At 43.7% G+C, this 18036-nt stretch overlaps 1 protein-coding gene across 1 annotated transcript in view; it reads right to left on the bottom strand.

Annotated features, from left to right (window-relative positions):
* Positions 1 to 1435: 1435 nt before the first annotated feature.
* ajap1 (adherens junctions associated protein 1) overlaps positions 1436 to 18036 on the bottom strand; it is a gene marked incomplete at both ends in the record, with an annotated part of 72461 nt that continues 55860 nt past the window's right edge. Inside the window, 3 exons of the mRNA XM_083641795.1 lie at positions 1436 to 1508; positions 4379 to 4621; positions 4751 to 4838. Of these exons, the coding sequence (XP_083497921.1) occupies positions 1436 to 1508; positions 4379 to 4621; positions 4751 to 4838 (404 nt within the window). The remainder of the gene's footprint in view (positions 1509 to 4378; positions 4622 to 4750; positions 4839 to 18036) is intronic.

Below are 18036 nucleotides of genomic sequence, written 5' to 3' on the forward strand. Positions count from 1 at the left end.
CTCCATTCAAAATATATAATTTGCACATTAAAATGCCAGTTTTAAATTGTTGTTTAATTACCTTCTAGCAAATGAATGCCATCGCTAGAAAGATTTGTGGCTCAAAAATAAACATAATTCTGAACGGTAAACTTTGTTGACGTCATTATAGTGAATTGTGAAGCCCACGTCACGTACTGTCTGAATCGTATGTGAGATCAGTATTATGCAACCCAGTGCCTCTCTCAAAGCAGAGGCAAAGGCAACAACAATGTGTCCAAATCCAGATTGTTTTGGCCTCAGCAATATCTGAAGCTTGCAGTCACACTGAGGGATTTCACGTCTTTAAGACTGCAGCACAGGGAGCAGAGCAGCCTGTGGAGAGCTGGGCTGACTGAGAATAATGTGTGTCCAGACAAAGGCTTGGCACTGTCCTCTCAGTACACCTACGTGCCATCTATTCCTCTCAGTATACCTACGGGCCATCTATCTGTCCTCTCAGTAGTCTCGGTAAATCTGGGTCAATAGCAGACGGTGTGTGCCTCCCCCCGGGCTTCCAGACACACTGTGGGGCCAAAGCGTGCGTTTAAATGCCACGCTCTGGATTTCAAATGCAGGCCATTCTGGCATATATAGTGCCAACGCATAAATATATGTCATAAGTGAAGTAAAAGTGTCCGTTTACGCATAGAAATGTTCAAAAGAATACGTTTTTGGTGTAAGAATAAAGATGACAACATAAAATATTTCATAATGTAGGATGGCCTAGGCCAAGAAACCATAACTAACTGCCAGCATACATCTTACTGTATGTGTTTATAAGATTATATAGATTTCTGTTTCATTCTCTTCGGCGATACACTTATGGCGATGAGCGGTAATTGCAGGTTGGATCCCAACAGTGCATTATGTTGAATTGGTTTAAGTTAAGTTAAGTTTAAGTAGTTAAGTTCCGTTTCATCTATGTTTAATCTGCCACAGACGTGGGTGGGCCCTGTCACGGACATGGACCTGTCACGGACTTGGACCTGTCACGGACATGGACCTGTCACGGACATGGACCTGTCACGGACATGGACCTGTCACGGACTTGGACCTGTCACGGACATGGACCTGTCACGGACCTGTCAAGGATCAGCCGGCAATTCAAGGTGGCAGCATCTGTAAATGCCTCATCTTGAGTACCGGTAATGACCTTCTCTCGTATTGCAATGAACTACATCTAAATGATCTCGATCAGTTTGCAGCACTGCACAGAAGACCAGAGTCAAGTCAGAAATAACAAACATATGCCAAGTTCCCAAACTGGGGCAGTGTCACCGCGGGGATCTACTGCAGGTGACTCTGGCTGAGGGCGACGGGTTTTGCAGCGGGGCAGAGCGGCACGGCACCCACCAGAGCGTGAAGTCAGCAAGTCTGCTCCGCCCACAGGAAGTCAAACAAGGCCTGGAGCTGGTCAGCAGGAGATTTCAAACCATTTCTCTGACACGAAGGCCACAGGAATCAGCTGCCTTTCAGTGGGAGAGGGCCTGCGGGGGCAAGTGCAAGGAACCAGGTCAGAACCAGGAACTAGAGAGTACACTCACACTGAGATATGGAAGTCCAAGGAGTCAGAAACAGGACCCTTATTGGCCTTTTATTTATTTTTTTAAAGAAAGAAAAAAAAAAGGGGGGGGGGTATGGTCAGTGTGATGATATAATGCAAATTGTTTGATATCATCATTATCATCATCATCATCATTAGTATTGCATGCATGGTCACAAATATTGGATGTCAGTACAAAATGTCAGGTATCAGAAGCTTATCAGCATATCACCCATATCAGTCAAAATGTATCCGATGCTATCCTTGTGTCCATAGAGACATCTATCATTTCCAGAGTCAATCTATACTGTATGTAACAGCTGAAAACAGTTAGATTTCATAATCAAGCATAAGTGTTTACAGTTGAATCTTTGTTAAATAATGTAACTGTAGATGAGGGTTAACTGGGAAACTTGCCTCTGAATAGGAAAAATCCATTTGAACTATGGCCCTATAAACTAGTAATTCCCAGCTAGAAATGTGGGCCTTGTTTTAAGCTTTTAAATATGCTTGTTTTGTGCATGGCATACTTCAAGCTCAATCACAGTAACAGTTAGATGTCAATGATGTCCTACAATATTGTCACAATATTGATATGAAAGTATTTGCACACAAAATATTGTGATATTTGATTTTGTCCATATCGCCCAGCCCTAATTGAGATGGCGAACGTTCTTTTTTCCAGCACTGAAAACACAATATAGCCACCCTCCCATGACTTTCCCCTCGATACTCTGGCTGTAAGTGTGAGTATTTTTAGAACTTTAGAACTAGGGAGAGAGAGAGAGAGAGAAAAAGAGAGAGAGGGGGAGGGCGACATCAACTTGGAAAATAATTCCAGACAGTTTTGACAATTTTCTCCACACAAACTCCCCTCAATGGCTGCAGAATAATGAATGGGCTGCAGGGTTTTTGGTGTCTAAAATGTGATTGTCTTTCTTCTCTCCTCCTCCAGCTGCTAAGCATCAATTAGATGAATGCTGCCGCTGTCCTCTGGAACAGCAAACGACATCCAAACTATTGAACAATCAAAACTATTTCCCCACATGCCATTACTCACATAACTTCAGAAATATAGCTGCACTAGGCAAGATTTGTATGTAAAAAAAAATACATCCGTCCTGTCTGTCAAAGCCACCAGTCGATTCTAGGCATGGGCATTTCTGGCAAAATACTATTATTCGAAAGATGCTGGGAGCTATTCGACCATTCTTCAATATTCGCCTTCCCCCGACACAAACGAGGCTAGTCATACTGACGTTAGCTAGCCAGGCTAGGCAGACGTTAGCATCGTTAGCATAGCAGATTAGCTCTTCTCCATGCAGATATTAAGCTTGCAATCTTTTCCTTGGGACTGAGTGTTGTTTTATTGCTATTATAGTTTGACACGATTTCTCCTAATCCACGTTTGTAACAAGGAGCTGGCCTGGTGCTACTCTTATCAGCTGGCAGGCTGCCCATTGAGCCCAAGCCCTTCTGCACGGGTCGCAGCAGGTACGGCAATGCCACTTGGACAAACTAGATACAAGTGGCATTGCCAATTAGCTCTTAACCCATTGATACCTGATGCAGCATTTGTGTGTGTGTATCCCTTTAAGACCGCGAACCGCGTCCACACACAAATGAGGGATATACACGCAAATGCTGCATCAGGTATCAATGGGTTAAAGAGACAGGCACCGGTAAAAACAAGGGTAAATATACTTTTTAAGACAAGATGATTGTCGAGCAAATGTTTGTTTAATCATAAAATGACTACAGTATTCGAGTATTCTAGTCGATTCAGTGTTTTTGTTCTTTCTTGGACATGTTGACACAGATCTCTCAGCCAGCACCTGGAGTAACAATATGCAAGGCACAGGCATCATCTCCTTCCATGACATTTAGGCCACGAAGCAGCAGTTTATAGAGATGTGAACGTCTGATGCCTCTGGACGTGACTTGGCTGCAGAAACGGGTTCAAAAGCTTCGACTTTCTAGTGCTGACTGATTAGCCTGTTCCCTTTAAATAACACGACTTTCGACTTTCAAATTGTTTGCAGTGAATACGCCTACTATAAGCGATGGTGTGTGTGTGTGTGTGTGTGTGTGTGTGTGTGTGTGTGTGTGTGTGTGTGTGTGTGTGTGTGTGTCTGTGTGTGTGTGTGTGTTTAGAGACAGAGAGACAGGGAGCGCATTGCTGTACTCGCTACAATCACTATTCAAATCATCACAATGCACAACCGAGAAGCATAGTTAACATCAAGGCTATCATTAACTCACTATAGCTGCTAGTGTTAGCTACAGATCACTAACGCTAGCTCCTAAACATTACTGTTGACGTTCGTGCTTTGCGCGGATTGAACAGAGACGTTTGTCTACTGTAAGTGATCGTCGCTGTGCAAGATGGCGGACCCGCTTGCCCATTGCTTTGTGTAAATCGCCCAGTTGCCAAACCGTCAAATTGTGTGCAGTGCCTACGACTAAAGAGTCGGGAGCTATTCCCAGGAAGGTAGCAGTGCCATGTTCGATCCCAGCATCTCCAAAATCTACATTTCAACCACAAGTCACGTTTAATATTTTTGTTATTTAAGCCTAACCGAAACCACGACCCTAAACTTAACTTAAGTTGTTTTACTTGCCTAAACACAACCAACATTGTTTTAGTTGCATATAAGACACACCTTTGGCCTACATAGCCTACACATTACATTTTAAAGTGGAAACCTGTGGTTCTGTATTTGGACGATATTAGGTGAGACCGGGTTGGATTCAAGAGGTCTTTCACTGCATCCGCCTGATCTGTAGCTCTAAAAAATTGCCTAGGCGACGTACCTATTTCCATTGTAAGCGGTCTTGTAGACGGGCGTCTGTTGGATCATCTCGTCGGTGTAGATGGGCACGGCAGTCCGAACGCACTCGTGTGAGCACTGCAGGCTGTCATTGTAGGCAGTGAAGATGTCCACCTTGCTGGGCACCCGGGCCGGGGTGAAGTCCGTTAGGTTCTGGCAGCTTTCCTCCTGCTGGTGGATCTTACGCTGATGGCTATTGTGGCGGCCATTCCCCGACTGTGCACAGCTACAAAAACACGCACCAAAGACAAGAAACAAAAAATAAAATCATACCTTGTACCTCGGGTGAAGCTTCCAACTTAAGTGCGAGCATAATATTGTCTTTATGAGCAATTAATAAAGGAATCTTTCCTACCAGTTTTTAAGGACAAGTGTTGTGATCAAGGCTGCGATAACCATAATGAGAGACACAGTGATTGTGATTATCTGGTGAACTGCCAAACCTGCAAAGACACAGACAAACAGAAGAGAAGAGAATTACACTCATGTATGGAAGAAAGAGTCCTAGGGAAGACTAGGGAAGAAAGACTAGGGAAGACTAGGGAAGAAAGAGTTAAAATGTTCCTGTACTGCACAAATCCACTGCAGTCCACAAAGCAGTGAGGGCGGCTGGCTGAAACAGCACCCACATAGAGGATGGTAAGATAACCCAGGCAATCTTGCTCTACTGTCAGTACTGATGATGCTATCACCCACTGCTATTCATAATTCAAGAGTCACATGAATTATTCCATTATAGCACAGCCGACCGTAATGGATATCTAAGTTCATCTCCAAGTTTTCTCTCAAGTACTTTCAAAACTTCTCCTCATTGCTACGTCATTAACAGGAGAAAACTAGAAGGGCACTCGGAGAGTGGAAACCTCCGCCAAGGTTTGGCCTATTATTGCTTGTTCGTGAGTTGCATCCGGATCCACTCCAAAATGTAATGGGTTCTACCTTGGCCCGTGCTTCACCCTTCCACCAAGTTTCATGAACATCGGCCCAGTAGTTTTTCTGTAATCCTGCTGACAAACAGACAGACAGACAGACAAACGACACTGAAAACAGAACCTCCTTGACAGAGGTAATAAACCCAAACCAGACATTTGACGAGTGCACTGTAGGATTTTATTTTTTCATATTATTTATATATTTTTTTATTGAGTGTCTTTGGACAAAATACAGTTGAATTGAGATTGAGAGGTAGAATATCGACTCTGAAAGTGAAATAAAGTGACATTTGTGTTATTTGAAGACATACCGTAGAATGAGATCTCACCTGTCGGTATCCAAATTATATTACTGATGTATTTCAAATGCGAAACGTCAAACTATGGCTGTGTTATATTGTTGTCAAAGAAATTCAGACTATTTTTCCTTCACAGTAATAACCTGAAACCTTTTCATATAATACGTGTCAGTTTTGCTACTCTGTTGCTGCTGAGTGATACCATAGATTCAACCTGCTGTATAGCCAGTTGATGAAAGCTTGTACATTTGCTATTCTAAACACCTACACCTTCTCCTCCTCTGCTGCACATTGATGTGTTTTTTTATGTTTATGAAAGCAGCAGCAGCATTTGGTTCAGAATAGGAAATGGTCAAAGAAATCGGTGCAGTTTAGACTGCAGTTTAGTGCCAGTGCCTACATCGCGAGCAAAGCACCAAGGCAACGACCGCTTATCACCGAGGTGAATCGTGAAGCATTCGTGAAGAATGAAATTAGAACAAGTGGGAGATGGAACGGACATGTGGTCCAAATCAGAAGAGCTGGCATCCTACACATAACTTAAGTACTGTTGCTATTTGCTGGTGTGGTGGTGGTGGGACAGGGCCTTGTAGTATCCTCAGCACATTTACAACGCCACAGTGTCGTCCTTAGAAGGTACTGAGAGCACTGGAGTGGACACACCTGAAAAAAGCACTGAAATGCTCTACCTGTAGACATGAGGGGCAAAACTCATGGCCATCCTCTGCCTGGAGAGGGGAGCCATGCACATGCCCAGCATGATAAACAGCTAAAAGGAAAGGAGTGACTGCAGGGGAAACAGCTGGAAAACCACAGCGAGCGGGAATACTAAAAAAAGAAGGAAAAACAAGATGGAAGAGGAACGGGGACACTCTGAGCCACAGTCTGAGCTCTATATAATGTTTGATCAACAGCTGATCCAAACATAGGCTAGAGTCATCGATCAATCCTTCAACCATCTTCTCGACCGATCGATTGGTAGGGTCATTCACAAAATGTCAGAAAGCGATGGAAAAAGGTCAACCACTGTCTCTTAAAGTCCAAGGCGACGTCCTCAAATGCCCCTTCCTGTCCACAGTTCAAAAGCCATTCAGTCCATTGTCACAAAGGAGAAATGTAATACCCAAATGTAAGAGTTTGTAAAGCCTTTATAGTGCGACCTAATTACCGTACATTTAAAACCAATTTAACTACTAAAATGAAAGAAATAAAAATCTGTCAGAACAGCCTATTTCTGATTGGACATGGCTAGTGAAAGTGCTATAAATGAACAAGATTATAAAAAGGACAACAGGAAATGAAATGGTTGAAGAGACATCAAGTCTAATGTGTCATAATGTATAAACCCTGCTGTTCTGTACAGTATCTATGAGTGGACATGCACTTGTAGTAATGTAATACAACATAAGAAAATACAACTGTCAGGTCACTGTCAGCCACATTCACATCTTTTAGTCAAGCTACACAATTCATTGCATTTGGTTTATTTGATTCATCTTAATTGAGGTGGCAGCCTGAGGGCCCGGGGGCCGTTGGGACACTTTGATGACATCAGCACCTGGCTCCAAACATCCCCGATCTGCCGCGAGTCTCACGCACTCCACCACCGCTTTCCCTTTCCTTCATTTACACATCACCAGAGTACCTCAATCTCACTTCATTACACAGACGTATGAAAACTCCATCTACAAATCTTACATTTAAATCTTTTGAGATGTTTCAGACTTTGTAACGAGGACCCACATATACGACTGATCTTATATCCCGGGACGGCTGCCTGAGTTGACGGCTTCTGTTTTACAGCAAAGCCCTGCTTCATATACAGTAGACACACAGTCTTCTTGTATGTAGGCCTACTATTGGCCACTAAACATCTCCACTGGTGGGCGTTAAGTGCTTCTCTCAAGAGTACTTTAACAGTAGCGTTGAAGGGAGTGTTATTCATCCACTTGCTCTGCCAGGACTTTCCTAGCCAGTCTGAGGACTTGAACTGCAAACCTCCGGGTGACAGGCCCATTTCTCTTACCGTCTGGCTTCCACCAGCCCACTGCCATCTACTCATTCCTCCATTAGTACTCTTAATATTCCTGACTCATCGACTGTATAATATTATCTGGACCAACTGAGCGTGACGTCACCCTTTGGGTTTTTGAGACCTCAAAACGAAGCCTCGAATCAGTTGTTAACGGGGGGAAAATGTCCAGGAGCATTCTGGGCCATCCGTTCGAAACTGGAGTCGAAATGCACAGGGCTGTGTCACGTGAGTCGGGTCTCAGCCTCAGTCCAGCCGACCGCGCCATCTTTTTTCCCCTACGCTGGCTGCTTGTGTGAGCCTCCTACACGAGGGTTTCCAACTTCCAATCGTGGAGTTCACCCTCATTAGTGTTTTGCTTGCATCTGTGCTTACCCTGCCTTTTTGACACAAAATGGCCCCCGTGAAAAGGGTCTATTGATTTGACCTGGTTAAATAAAGGTCAAATGTGTGGGTGAGTGAGCAGTACGAGAGCAAATGAGGGACAACGAGCCTGCAGCAGCAGCAGGTACATGCTGCAGCAGCAGGTACATGCTGGAGGCAGCAGGTACCTGCTGCAGGAAAACAACTATGTTAAATAGAGCACCGCAGGAATGAGTCCGGGAGACCTGGATGTTAGCACTTCCGGTTCCCTCGTCTCAAAGTCAATGGGATTTGTGCATGGGGATTTCAGTTATGCCTGAAATAAGGTCTGTGGTTAACAAAAGTTTATGAAACGGCGAACTCCGTGTTCAGCAAGATAATCTTCACAAATGAGGACCACTTTTATGACTTTTGAAGTGTTTTCTGAAAATCGTGATTTTTAACAACACTGTAGACTACTGATTGGTCATAGATCATAATTTCGTTAATTTCATTTAGTCTTGTGTGTGCATTCCCCTAACTCTCGTGTTATTCCCAGCGGTCTTTTGTCTTGCTGCCTTCAGCCTCTGGTGAAATAAAATCAGTCTCCCTGCTCAGCCTCAACAAGACGGCCGGTTTTAGCACGCTAACCCCTGAGCCGTACCGTGATAAAGTCCACACATTCAATGCTATTGTAGTTATAGGATGATGATGATGATCTATGTTTGTGTGTTTTCTTGTCATTTTCCATCTGTTCGTATGGTTAACTATTGTCTACCATTTGTGTTATGCACCATTGTTTTTGAGGAGCACATTGAGTGTGTAACCCATATAAACTGAGAATAAAATGATTGAAAGAAAGGTGGCATGCTGCAGCAGAGAAAAAGAACGTGATGAAAATGCCCCTGTGGGCTCGATACATCTCCGCTCTCCATCAGCCAGCTGCCTCGCTGCTGATCCAAGCCAATTTGTCATTGGGGACGGCTCAAAAGGAACTGCTGCTCCCGTCATTTTGGAAAGAACATGGCCTCTGCCTGCGCCTGGCCAGCCTCTCCTCCCCCTCGGGGTGCATACGCACTGATATAATGAACTTCTGTCCGCCCAGGCTCCTCCCCCCCCCCGCCCCTCCCTCGGCTCCTCCCCCTCGGTGTGCATATGCACCGATATAATGAACTGCTGTCGGCCCGGCCGCCGCAACGAGGGCGGGCAGGTCAACCCTGGATTAATGATATATCTCCGGCTGGCTCAGGGAAGCCGTGCCTTCCCTCCTCGCAATCAGGAGTCCCAAGCCACCACAAAGCAGGCATGTTAACTTATCTGGCAAGTCATTTGCATTTCCTTCATATCCTCTCTCTCTCTCTTTCTCCCTCTCTCCCTCTCTCTCTCTCTCTCTCTCTCTCTCACTCCCTCTCTCTCTCTCTCCCTCTCTCTCTCTCTCTCTCTCTCCCTCTCTCTCTCTCTCTCTCTCTCTCCCTCTCGCTCTCTTCCTCTCTCTGGCTGACTTCAAGGCTGGAAGTGGAAAGTGTTCCGTTATAAATTAACATCTGTCAAAGAAGTTCATGGATAATAGAACTTGCCCTTGATCAATAGCTGAGATCTCCACGGAGAATGGTCATTTTACATTCATGCACATGTGAAGGGGGGGGGGGGGGGGGGGGCGCTTCTTGTCAGATGTCAATCTAAGCTGCACTGAGGCAAATTCTTTTTGTAAAAATTCACTGTTTTATCAGCCAAAATCACAAAGCTACTAACTAACTTAACTGAGACTAGTCTAGATTTACCGTATTTGGCCAAATGCAATCCTGGTATCAGTTATGGATGCTTCTCCACCCATAGGATGTGTCAAGAGCAAGTGAGCATCAGTGGGTCTGACATCACCAGTGTTACCTAAGTTGTCCCTGTCTTTGTCTGTCTTGTCTTTCATACTGAACAGCTCGTCCAGGGACGCTCAGTTTGGCGATTCTCTCCTTTCCCAGACGTGTTAGAGCTGCTAGCAGCAGCAATATCACAATGAGATAATCCATTTAGCTATGGCTATCAACAGTGTCAAATGAAAGTGAGATTTCTGAACTGACTAACTAACTAATCATTGATCATTACATTTGATCGTCTGCACCTGTCTAATTCAATTGGCGCGAGTCAGTTTGGGCGATGCGGAAGACAGTCTGGACCTGTTAACAAGCATGCTACCGTGCTGTTTTCATAGTGCGGTGTGCAAAACAAAAATCTGAATTTACAGTACTCATTTACTCAGTGTACAAATACTCAAGTACTTGTATACTTTCCACTTCCGAGTGTCAATCATTTATGTTGTGCTGCATGTGTAATTTATAGACAGTAGCTTTCATTTATATACTATATAGTTGTACTTTCTTATGATAAATGTTACTTTTAGTGTTTGTTTTGATTAAAGTGCAAGCAGTTTTATTAGGGTCAGCTTTCATTCACACTGAGTGTCATCTTGAGCGGGTTTTGCATCACTAGTAGCCGCCATTTGCCTTGATGGAAAGGCAAAGGCTTCGGAAAGAAATCCATACATCGGCATCAACTTGCTGAGATTTTTTCAAGTGTATATTTGTCTAAGAAACATCCAAATAGAACAAAATCCCTTGTGTTAAGAGAATGAAAAACTAGTAGGCTACATTCAATCAGCTGTGTCCAAACGTTTGACTGGCAGCGTAGATATCAATCAACAACTCAAAAAACAAGTTTAAGGGGCACTTTACATGAGGACAGTTTCCTCTGTTGATGGGGAATTATTTTATCGTTAGTGCCTCCCTTTTAGACGGCGACGGCGAATTTGCGCTTAGGAAATGACACAGTGTGAAGGAAACACTATTGTGTCGTTTCTTCCAGAAACTGTCCTCGTGTAAAGGGCCCCTAAGTGTTTCTGGTCCCTTTAAGCCCAAATAAATGTTAAATTATTCAATTATTTCAATTTTCAAAATTACCTCTCACTGCCATAATCCAATGTACAAAATTGCCTCTGCATCTATGAATGAAACAAGACAGAACACGAGGGCCAGCAACACATACAGGGCAACAGTAAGTCCATTATAAGCTCATTTCCGGGGCAGTGCAGTTAAAGGTGCCGGGAGATAATGACAAGGCTGACAAATCTGAGAGCAGAGGCCAGTTCTATTTTCACCCACAACTGCCAGTTGGAGGGAGGCTGTCCAAAACCCATCGTGCCCTGGCACTCACTTTGGCTGTCAACTTGCTTTAGACGTATCGGGGTGGATTTTTGGTTTGGTCAAATCACTGCCAAACAAACAGAGGCCGAGAGAGACAGAGAGAGAAGAGGAGAGAGTGAAAGGGACAGAGAGAGACAGAAGAGGAGAGAGTGAAAGAGACAGAAGAGGAGAGAGTGAAAGAGACAGAAGAAGAGGAGAGAGTGAAAGAGACAGGAGAAGAGGAGAGAGTGAAAGGGACAGAAGAAGAGGAGAGAGTGAAAGGGACAGAAGAGGAGGAGATAGTGAAAGAGACAGAGAGAGAGGAGGAGAGAGTGAAAGAGACAGAAGAAGAGGAGAGAGTGAAAGAGACAGAAGAGGAGGAGAGAGTGAAAGAGACAGAAGAAGAGGAGAGAGTGAAAGAGACAGAAGAGGAGGAGAGAGTGAAAGAGACAGAAGAAGAGGAGAGAGTGAAAGGGACAGAAGAAGAGGAGAGAGTGAAAGAGACAGAAGAGGAGGAGAGAGTGAAAGGGACAGAAGAGGAGGAGAGAGTGAAAGAGACAGAAGAGGAGGAGAGAGTGAAAGAGACAGAAGAAGAGGAGAGAGTGAAAGGGACAGAAGAAGAGGAGAGAGTGAAAGAGACAGAAGAAGAGGAGAGAGTGAAAGAGACAGAAGAGGAGGAGAGAGTGAAAGAGACAGAAGAGGAGGAGAGAGTGAAAGAGACAGAAGAGGAGGAGAGAGTGAAAGAGACAGAAGAGTGATATACAGGGTGAGGGCTGGAGAGCTGGTGACCTCTGTGCCAGCAGGATTGGAGCTCCAGCAGAAGCTCCCAGAGAGAAAGATGAGCTCTCTTCACCTCGGCTGTCATGACACTTTGATGAACATGTCACAGAAGAGCATGGCACTTTAATGAGATCCCCCTCGCCACCGTCTTTTAATAGAAGCCCAACTTGGAGTGGGCTTTATAAATCTATTTATATATTTATATTTATATATAGCTTGGAGTGGGCTTTATACATCTATTTATATGTATATTTAGCTTGGAGTGGGCTTCATAAATCTATTTATATATTTATATTTATATTTAGCTTGGAGTGGGCTTTATAAATCTATGTACAGTATATATTTATATTTATATTTAGCTTGGAGTGGGCTTTATAAATATATTTATATATTTATATTTATATTTAGCTTGGAGTGGGCTTTATAAATCTATGTATATATTTATATTTATATTTAGCTTGGAGTGGGCTTTATAAATATATTTATATATTTATATTTATATTTAGCTTGGAGTGGGCTTTATACATCTATTTATATATTTATATTTATATTTAGCTCGGAGTGGGCTTTATAAATCTACAAAATAATAATAATAATAATATATAAATAATAAAATAATAATAAAAGTGGGCTCAATCAACGTCCACAGCAAGTCATTTCTGGTTTGACTGACCACTATTTCCTTCATCAAGCACTGTGCCTGCTTAAAATAGTGAACATGAGCGGCAGTGCTCAATGATGTTCAATGCAGGGTTCCCACACCTTCTTAAACATCAACTTCAAGGACTTTTCAGGCCCAATTCCCTCAAGGAGCCAACCTGGCATAATGAGACACAGATCAAGGTTAATTACCGTTACAACACTGAGCATTTTTATAATGGGGACCAGCAGGCTTTACAGAAGCTCACAGACAACAATAAAAGAATATGTGAACACTTCTCAACTGTGCCATTAAACCTATTTTAACGTTAAGTAAAAAAAAGAAAAGAACTTAAATTTATATTCTTGCACAAAATATATGAATTCAACTTTAAACTTTCAATGACCAGTGACTACAGTATTTATGTCTATTTTCAAAAGCTTTCAAGGTCTTGATTTTTTTCTCAAATTCACAAACTTTCAACGATTTCAAGGACCCGTGGGAACCCTGATCAATGACAGCACACGGTCATTCCCGTAGAGCCTTGATATCCGATTTGCTGAAGCGCAGCTCAGGTGAAGCCCTATGAGAACCACTGGAGCTTACACTGTGATGGGGCGCTGTGTCCTCTTCAAATAGCCTCAATAACACAGCAGCAATAACAGACAAACGAGGAATATGAGTCAAAGACAATTACGCATATGTGCAACTCATTTTCCAGGATGACAGTCTTTGGTCGTGTTTGTGTGTGTGTACGCGCAGGACCGTCTATAAGTAGGTGGAAACGCTATCAGAGATTGATAGCAAGTAGCTGTTTAGGGCTAATGGCGCCCTCACAGCCCACGCAGTGTCGGCTTAAAAGCTCCTGAAAAATGTGGGAACGTTCCCTCATTTGTAAAAGCGAGTTGTGCGGCCGAGCCAACTGCACTCCCACACACACAGATGTGCTGCACAGATTCAACCACCCTCAGGTTGTCTCTCCCACGCCCGCCCAGCCACCTGAGCAGGAGGGGCTGCTGCACGCCCAGCCACCTAAGCAGGAGGGGCTGCTGCATGGGGGAAGCCTCTCCGTCAAAGGCGGCCCTGCTGATGGTTAGCAATTGCCAATTAACGGTAGTGTCAATGTGTCAATCTAGGCTGATTTCCACTGAGTCACTGCACAGCAATCTGACACACTTACTGAAGTAGAGAGGCAGTGAGAGAGAGGGAAGGGGAATGTCAGAGAGAGAGAGAGAGGGGGGGGGGAGACAAAGAGGGAGAGAGAGAGAGAGAGAGAGAGAGAGAGAGAGAGAGAGGGGGGGGGGTCAGAGAGACAAAGAGGGAGAGAGAGAGAGAGGGGGGCAGAGAGACAGAGAGAGAGAGAGAGGGGGGGGGGAGTCAGAGAGACAAAGAGGGAGAGAGAGAGAGAGAGGGGGGGGAGTCAGAGAGACAAAGAGAGAGAGAGAGAGAGGGGGGGGGGGGGAGTCAGAGAGACAAAGAGGGAGAGAGAGAGGGAAAGTCAAAGAGAGAGAGAGAGAGAGAGAGAGATCAGAAACAATTATTCCATGTGCCTTTTCTCCCAATGTCAAAGGCATGGCTGCATAATTGAATGAGGGGAGATGGCGAGCGCTGGCAGGAGAGGAGAGGTGGACAGACTATATGGCGTCCATGATGGCTGATCGCTGAGCGGTTGATACGCTTGTCTTGTATGCCTGTCTGCATTAGGAACAGTACCGCCTTGTCTCGTTAACAACAGACACATGGAAATGAGCGCGCGCTTCACAAGGTTGTAAAATGACATCGCCGCTATTAGGCAACTTCCATGAAGCGACTTGAAATCTGTCCTGTTCATTTGAAAGTCGACATCCTGTAATGTGGGTGGAGGCATTTGTTTTAGCATCATCTCATTTTTTCCTTGGCAAGATTTGGAGTGAAAGCTGGCTCATCTAACCATGTACCTCAAGAAAAAAAACACACATCTACAACAAAGTCGGTTGTCCTGCACCTTGGGGGACATGTCCCTCCTTCCAAACATCTGAAACTCAAAACCCACATTTTCAAAAAAGCCTACAATACCTGACTTGCACTACCTCCCCACAACCTCCTGTATTTGTATTGTATTGTATTGCTTGTATTGTATTGTATTTGTATTTTCGTTATTCTGTCTTTGTAAAGCCTCTTTAAGTACTCAGGAAGGCATTATTATTATTATTATTATTATCATTATTATCATTATTATTAATATAAATAAACATAACAAAAGAACAAAGTGTCGTTTTACGAACGAGACAGAAAGGGGTGGCATTAAAATTCTGCCCTGCCCCTTCTGATTGACAGAACAATCTCCTGTCTGCAAAATGGTGGCTGAGCCAACATCTGCACGCCTCTGGCTTTAGGCGGATCTGTCACGGAGTGGAGAAACAGAGAGCCAGACTCTCTCTGCTCGCTCTGCTGGCCTCCTCCTCTCCTCTTGGCTGACTTCTCTGTAAATCAGAATGCTGATTGGCTGTCACCAGGCATCAGCATTTAAGAGCAGATTTAACGCTGCACAAAAGGAGATTCATTTTTACCCACTTTATTGAGAGTCAATATAGAGAGTAATAACGAGGTTATTGGATTGCCATGGTAACCGCTGGGGAGAGTGGTTGCTCTCTCGCTCTCTCCGTGTCTCTCTGCCTGTTGAAGAGGCTGCATTGTTACATTGTTACGCCTCTACAGGTCCTCCGCAGGTCACAGCGTTACAATGTTTCAGTGCTGAACTCTACTCGCTCGATTCTTTCAAAATAGATTCCTGAGATACTCCAGAAATTAACATAGATTTTACATTTTGCCCTGGATTTGCTCCACAGCATTCATTTTTGATGCACCTGTCTATGGTAGGTCTACATGTACAACGATTTGTCGATTAATCTTTTAGACTAATATTTAAGACAAAAATACAAAAATTCTCTCGTTCCAGCTTCTTAAATGTGAATATTTTGTGATTTATTTACTCCACTATGCCAGTACATTTTGGGTTGTGGACAAAAGAAGACATTTGAGGAGGTCATCTTAGGCTTTGGGGAAAAAGTGATTGACATTTTTCTGACATTTTATAGACTAAACAACTAATTGACTAATCAAGAAAATAATCGACAGATTAATCGATAATGAAAATAATCATTAGTTGCAGCCCTAGTGATTATTTGATTTCAAGTGTTTTTTTCTCAAGATGGCTCTATTCTTCACCATTTCCATTCTGGATCACCTAGCCTATCCATTTATCTAATTCACTTAACCGCTCTGTTTTTTTGGACGGTTCTTTTCAGCCTCCTGGGTCTGGCTGCCCGGACCTTCTCACTTACTCCGTGCTCTAACAAGAGCCGAGTTATCTGCGGCGACTCTTCTGACTGCGGTGTTAATCATCTCATATTGATAACGGAGCTGACGCCTCCATCTGCGTGGTGCAGAGGGGAGTCGTAGTGCCTAGCAGCACTATCAAGCATCAGTGAGCATCTGGAGGTACCACAGCTATAAACCCACCACCACCACCACCACCACCTCCTGTACAATGGCCACAGGAACACTGTGAGAGCACCATCAACATCTACCATCACTGGAATCTAGGTGTTTTTTTAGACAAATAGTTTCCAAAGCTGTTTTAAATCAACTTCCAGCATGTTTGAGCAGGATATTTTGGTAATCTTTCCACCCCTGCTATCTGCCCCCCTTGCACAAACAACCACCCTAACGGTTTGAGTCCGTGATGTGCCTACACACACACACACACACACACACACACACACACACACACACACACACACACACACACACACACACACACCAAGATGATGATCACGGTGCACAGCATGATCAAACAAACATGTACAAGGGAGCGGCGATAAATAGATTGTGGAGCTGCGGTGGCCGAAGCTTTGCTTTGATGTGAGATTAGCATGAGAATACACGACAATGTCATAACATACAGGCGGCTTTTTCATTGAACTGAACTTTATTTACCCAGGGAGAGAGTAAAAGCCCTCTTTTTCAAGGACGCCCTGAAAATCAACAGACTTAATGTCATCACTGTGTATGTCAATGTTAGCTTTTATACACTAGTGTACACATACACTATCTAAGAATATTTTCAGGAATAAAGGATGCTGATTGTTGTAAGAGAAATCAACAAAGATATTTGCTTACTAAATTATAGTGACATTCTTGAAATGTTTAGGGTGCAATCGTTCCTATCTTTCTGCTAAAATGCATTTTCTAATTTCATCTTGACTCTTGGAATAATGCAGGATGAAGTATCTCGCAGGGCCGAGGTCAGCTCAAATAATGCAGACACGTTAGGAACCGGCTGTCTATATTTCTATATCAGTAGCTTTTAGATTACAATTGGCTGATAAGAATGCCAGGGTGTCAGGTGGGGTGGTTTCTCCCGGGGTTTATGCTGACCTGATGTGTTTCTGTTGGAGCAGGTGGATGAGACAGACACAGGGGTGATCTGAGAGACAGAAAGTATGTTTACATGCATATCATCCGATGACTGGGGGTAATGAGTTTAAAGCGATATTTCAATTAGAACATTTACTTTGTTGGAAGTCAAGCGATTTTGAATCTATCAACAAAGCTACTCCCTCAGACAGAGATGTACTGTATCTCAACACTCACTGGACTGAATGATCATTTCAGTTTCAAATGCTTTCTCTGTTGTTTCACAATGTGAAAACAGAATGTGTATGTACTGTGTACTGTATGTTTATATAGAATGTAACCTCAGAACTGTTAAATTGTATGAGATTACCATTTCACCTATTTTAGTCATTGTCATATTGTTAAGAAAATATGCATTATGTGACCTCAGTAAGTTAAGTACCATGTGACCTTTTAGACCAATCGCTTGCCAACTCCTGTATACGTGACATGGCTTCTGTATTATTCCATGATGAAGGCCATTGGGCCGAAACGTTATCATGTGGTTAACATGGCCAGAATAAATTGGTGAAAATTGAGATGAGTCAACTTTGTTCTGAAGATCTGGGTGCTCTACCTGTTTACCTTTGCGAATTCAACATTGGAACCTGCTATAAGAATTGGTCAAAGGCTGCGTTCACACTGCAGCTGAAAGCGGACGGGTTCTGATGTTTTTCCCATGTGAGACAGATGTGATGTTTTCTCATTTCTAAGTGTGAGCATGCAGCAACAAGCTGATGCGGCCCACATGGACACGTGGTGCCATATTGGCAACAAAATGCGATGTGTATCTGAACGTTCACATGGGGACATCAATTTGACGTCATTCACATGAGACACACGAGACACAACGACGGGAAGACATCACTGGTCCACAACCAGGGCCGGCTCGTGCATATAGGCGACATAGGCGAGCGCCTAGGGCGGCACTTGGAGGGGCGGCAAATTGTGCGCCTTCACTTGCAGTTGCAACTCTCCAAATATTCTCCAGCGCTCTGCCTCTTCC

Source organism: Poromitra crassiceps, assembly GCF_964638095.1.
Source record: "Poromitra crassiceps genome assembly, chromosome: 8".
In the NCBI taxonomy this organism is placed as follows: Eukaryota; Metazoa; Chordata; class Actinopteri; order Beryciformes; family Melamphaidae; genus Poromitra; species Poromitra crassiceps.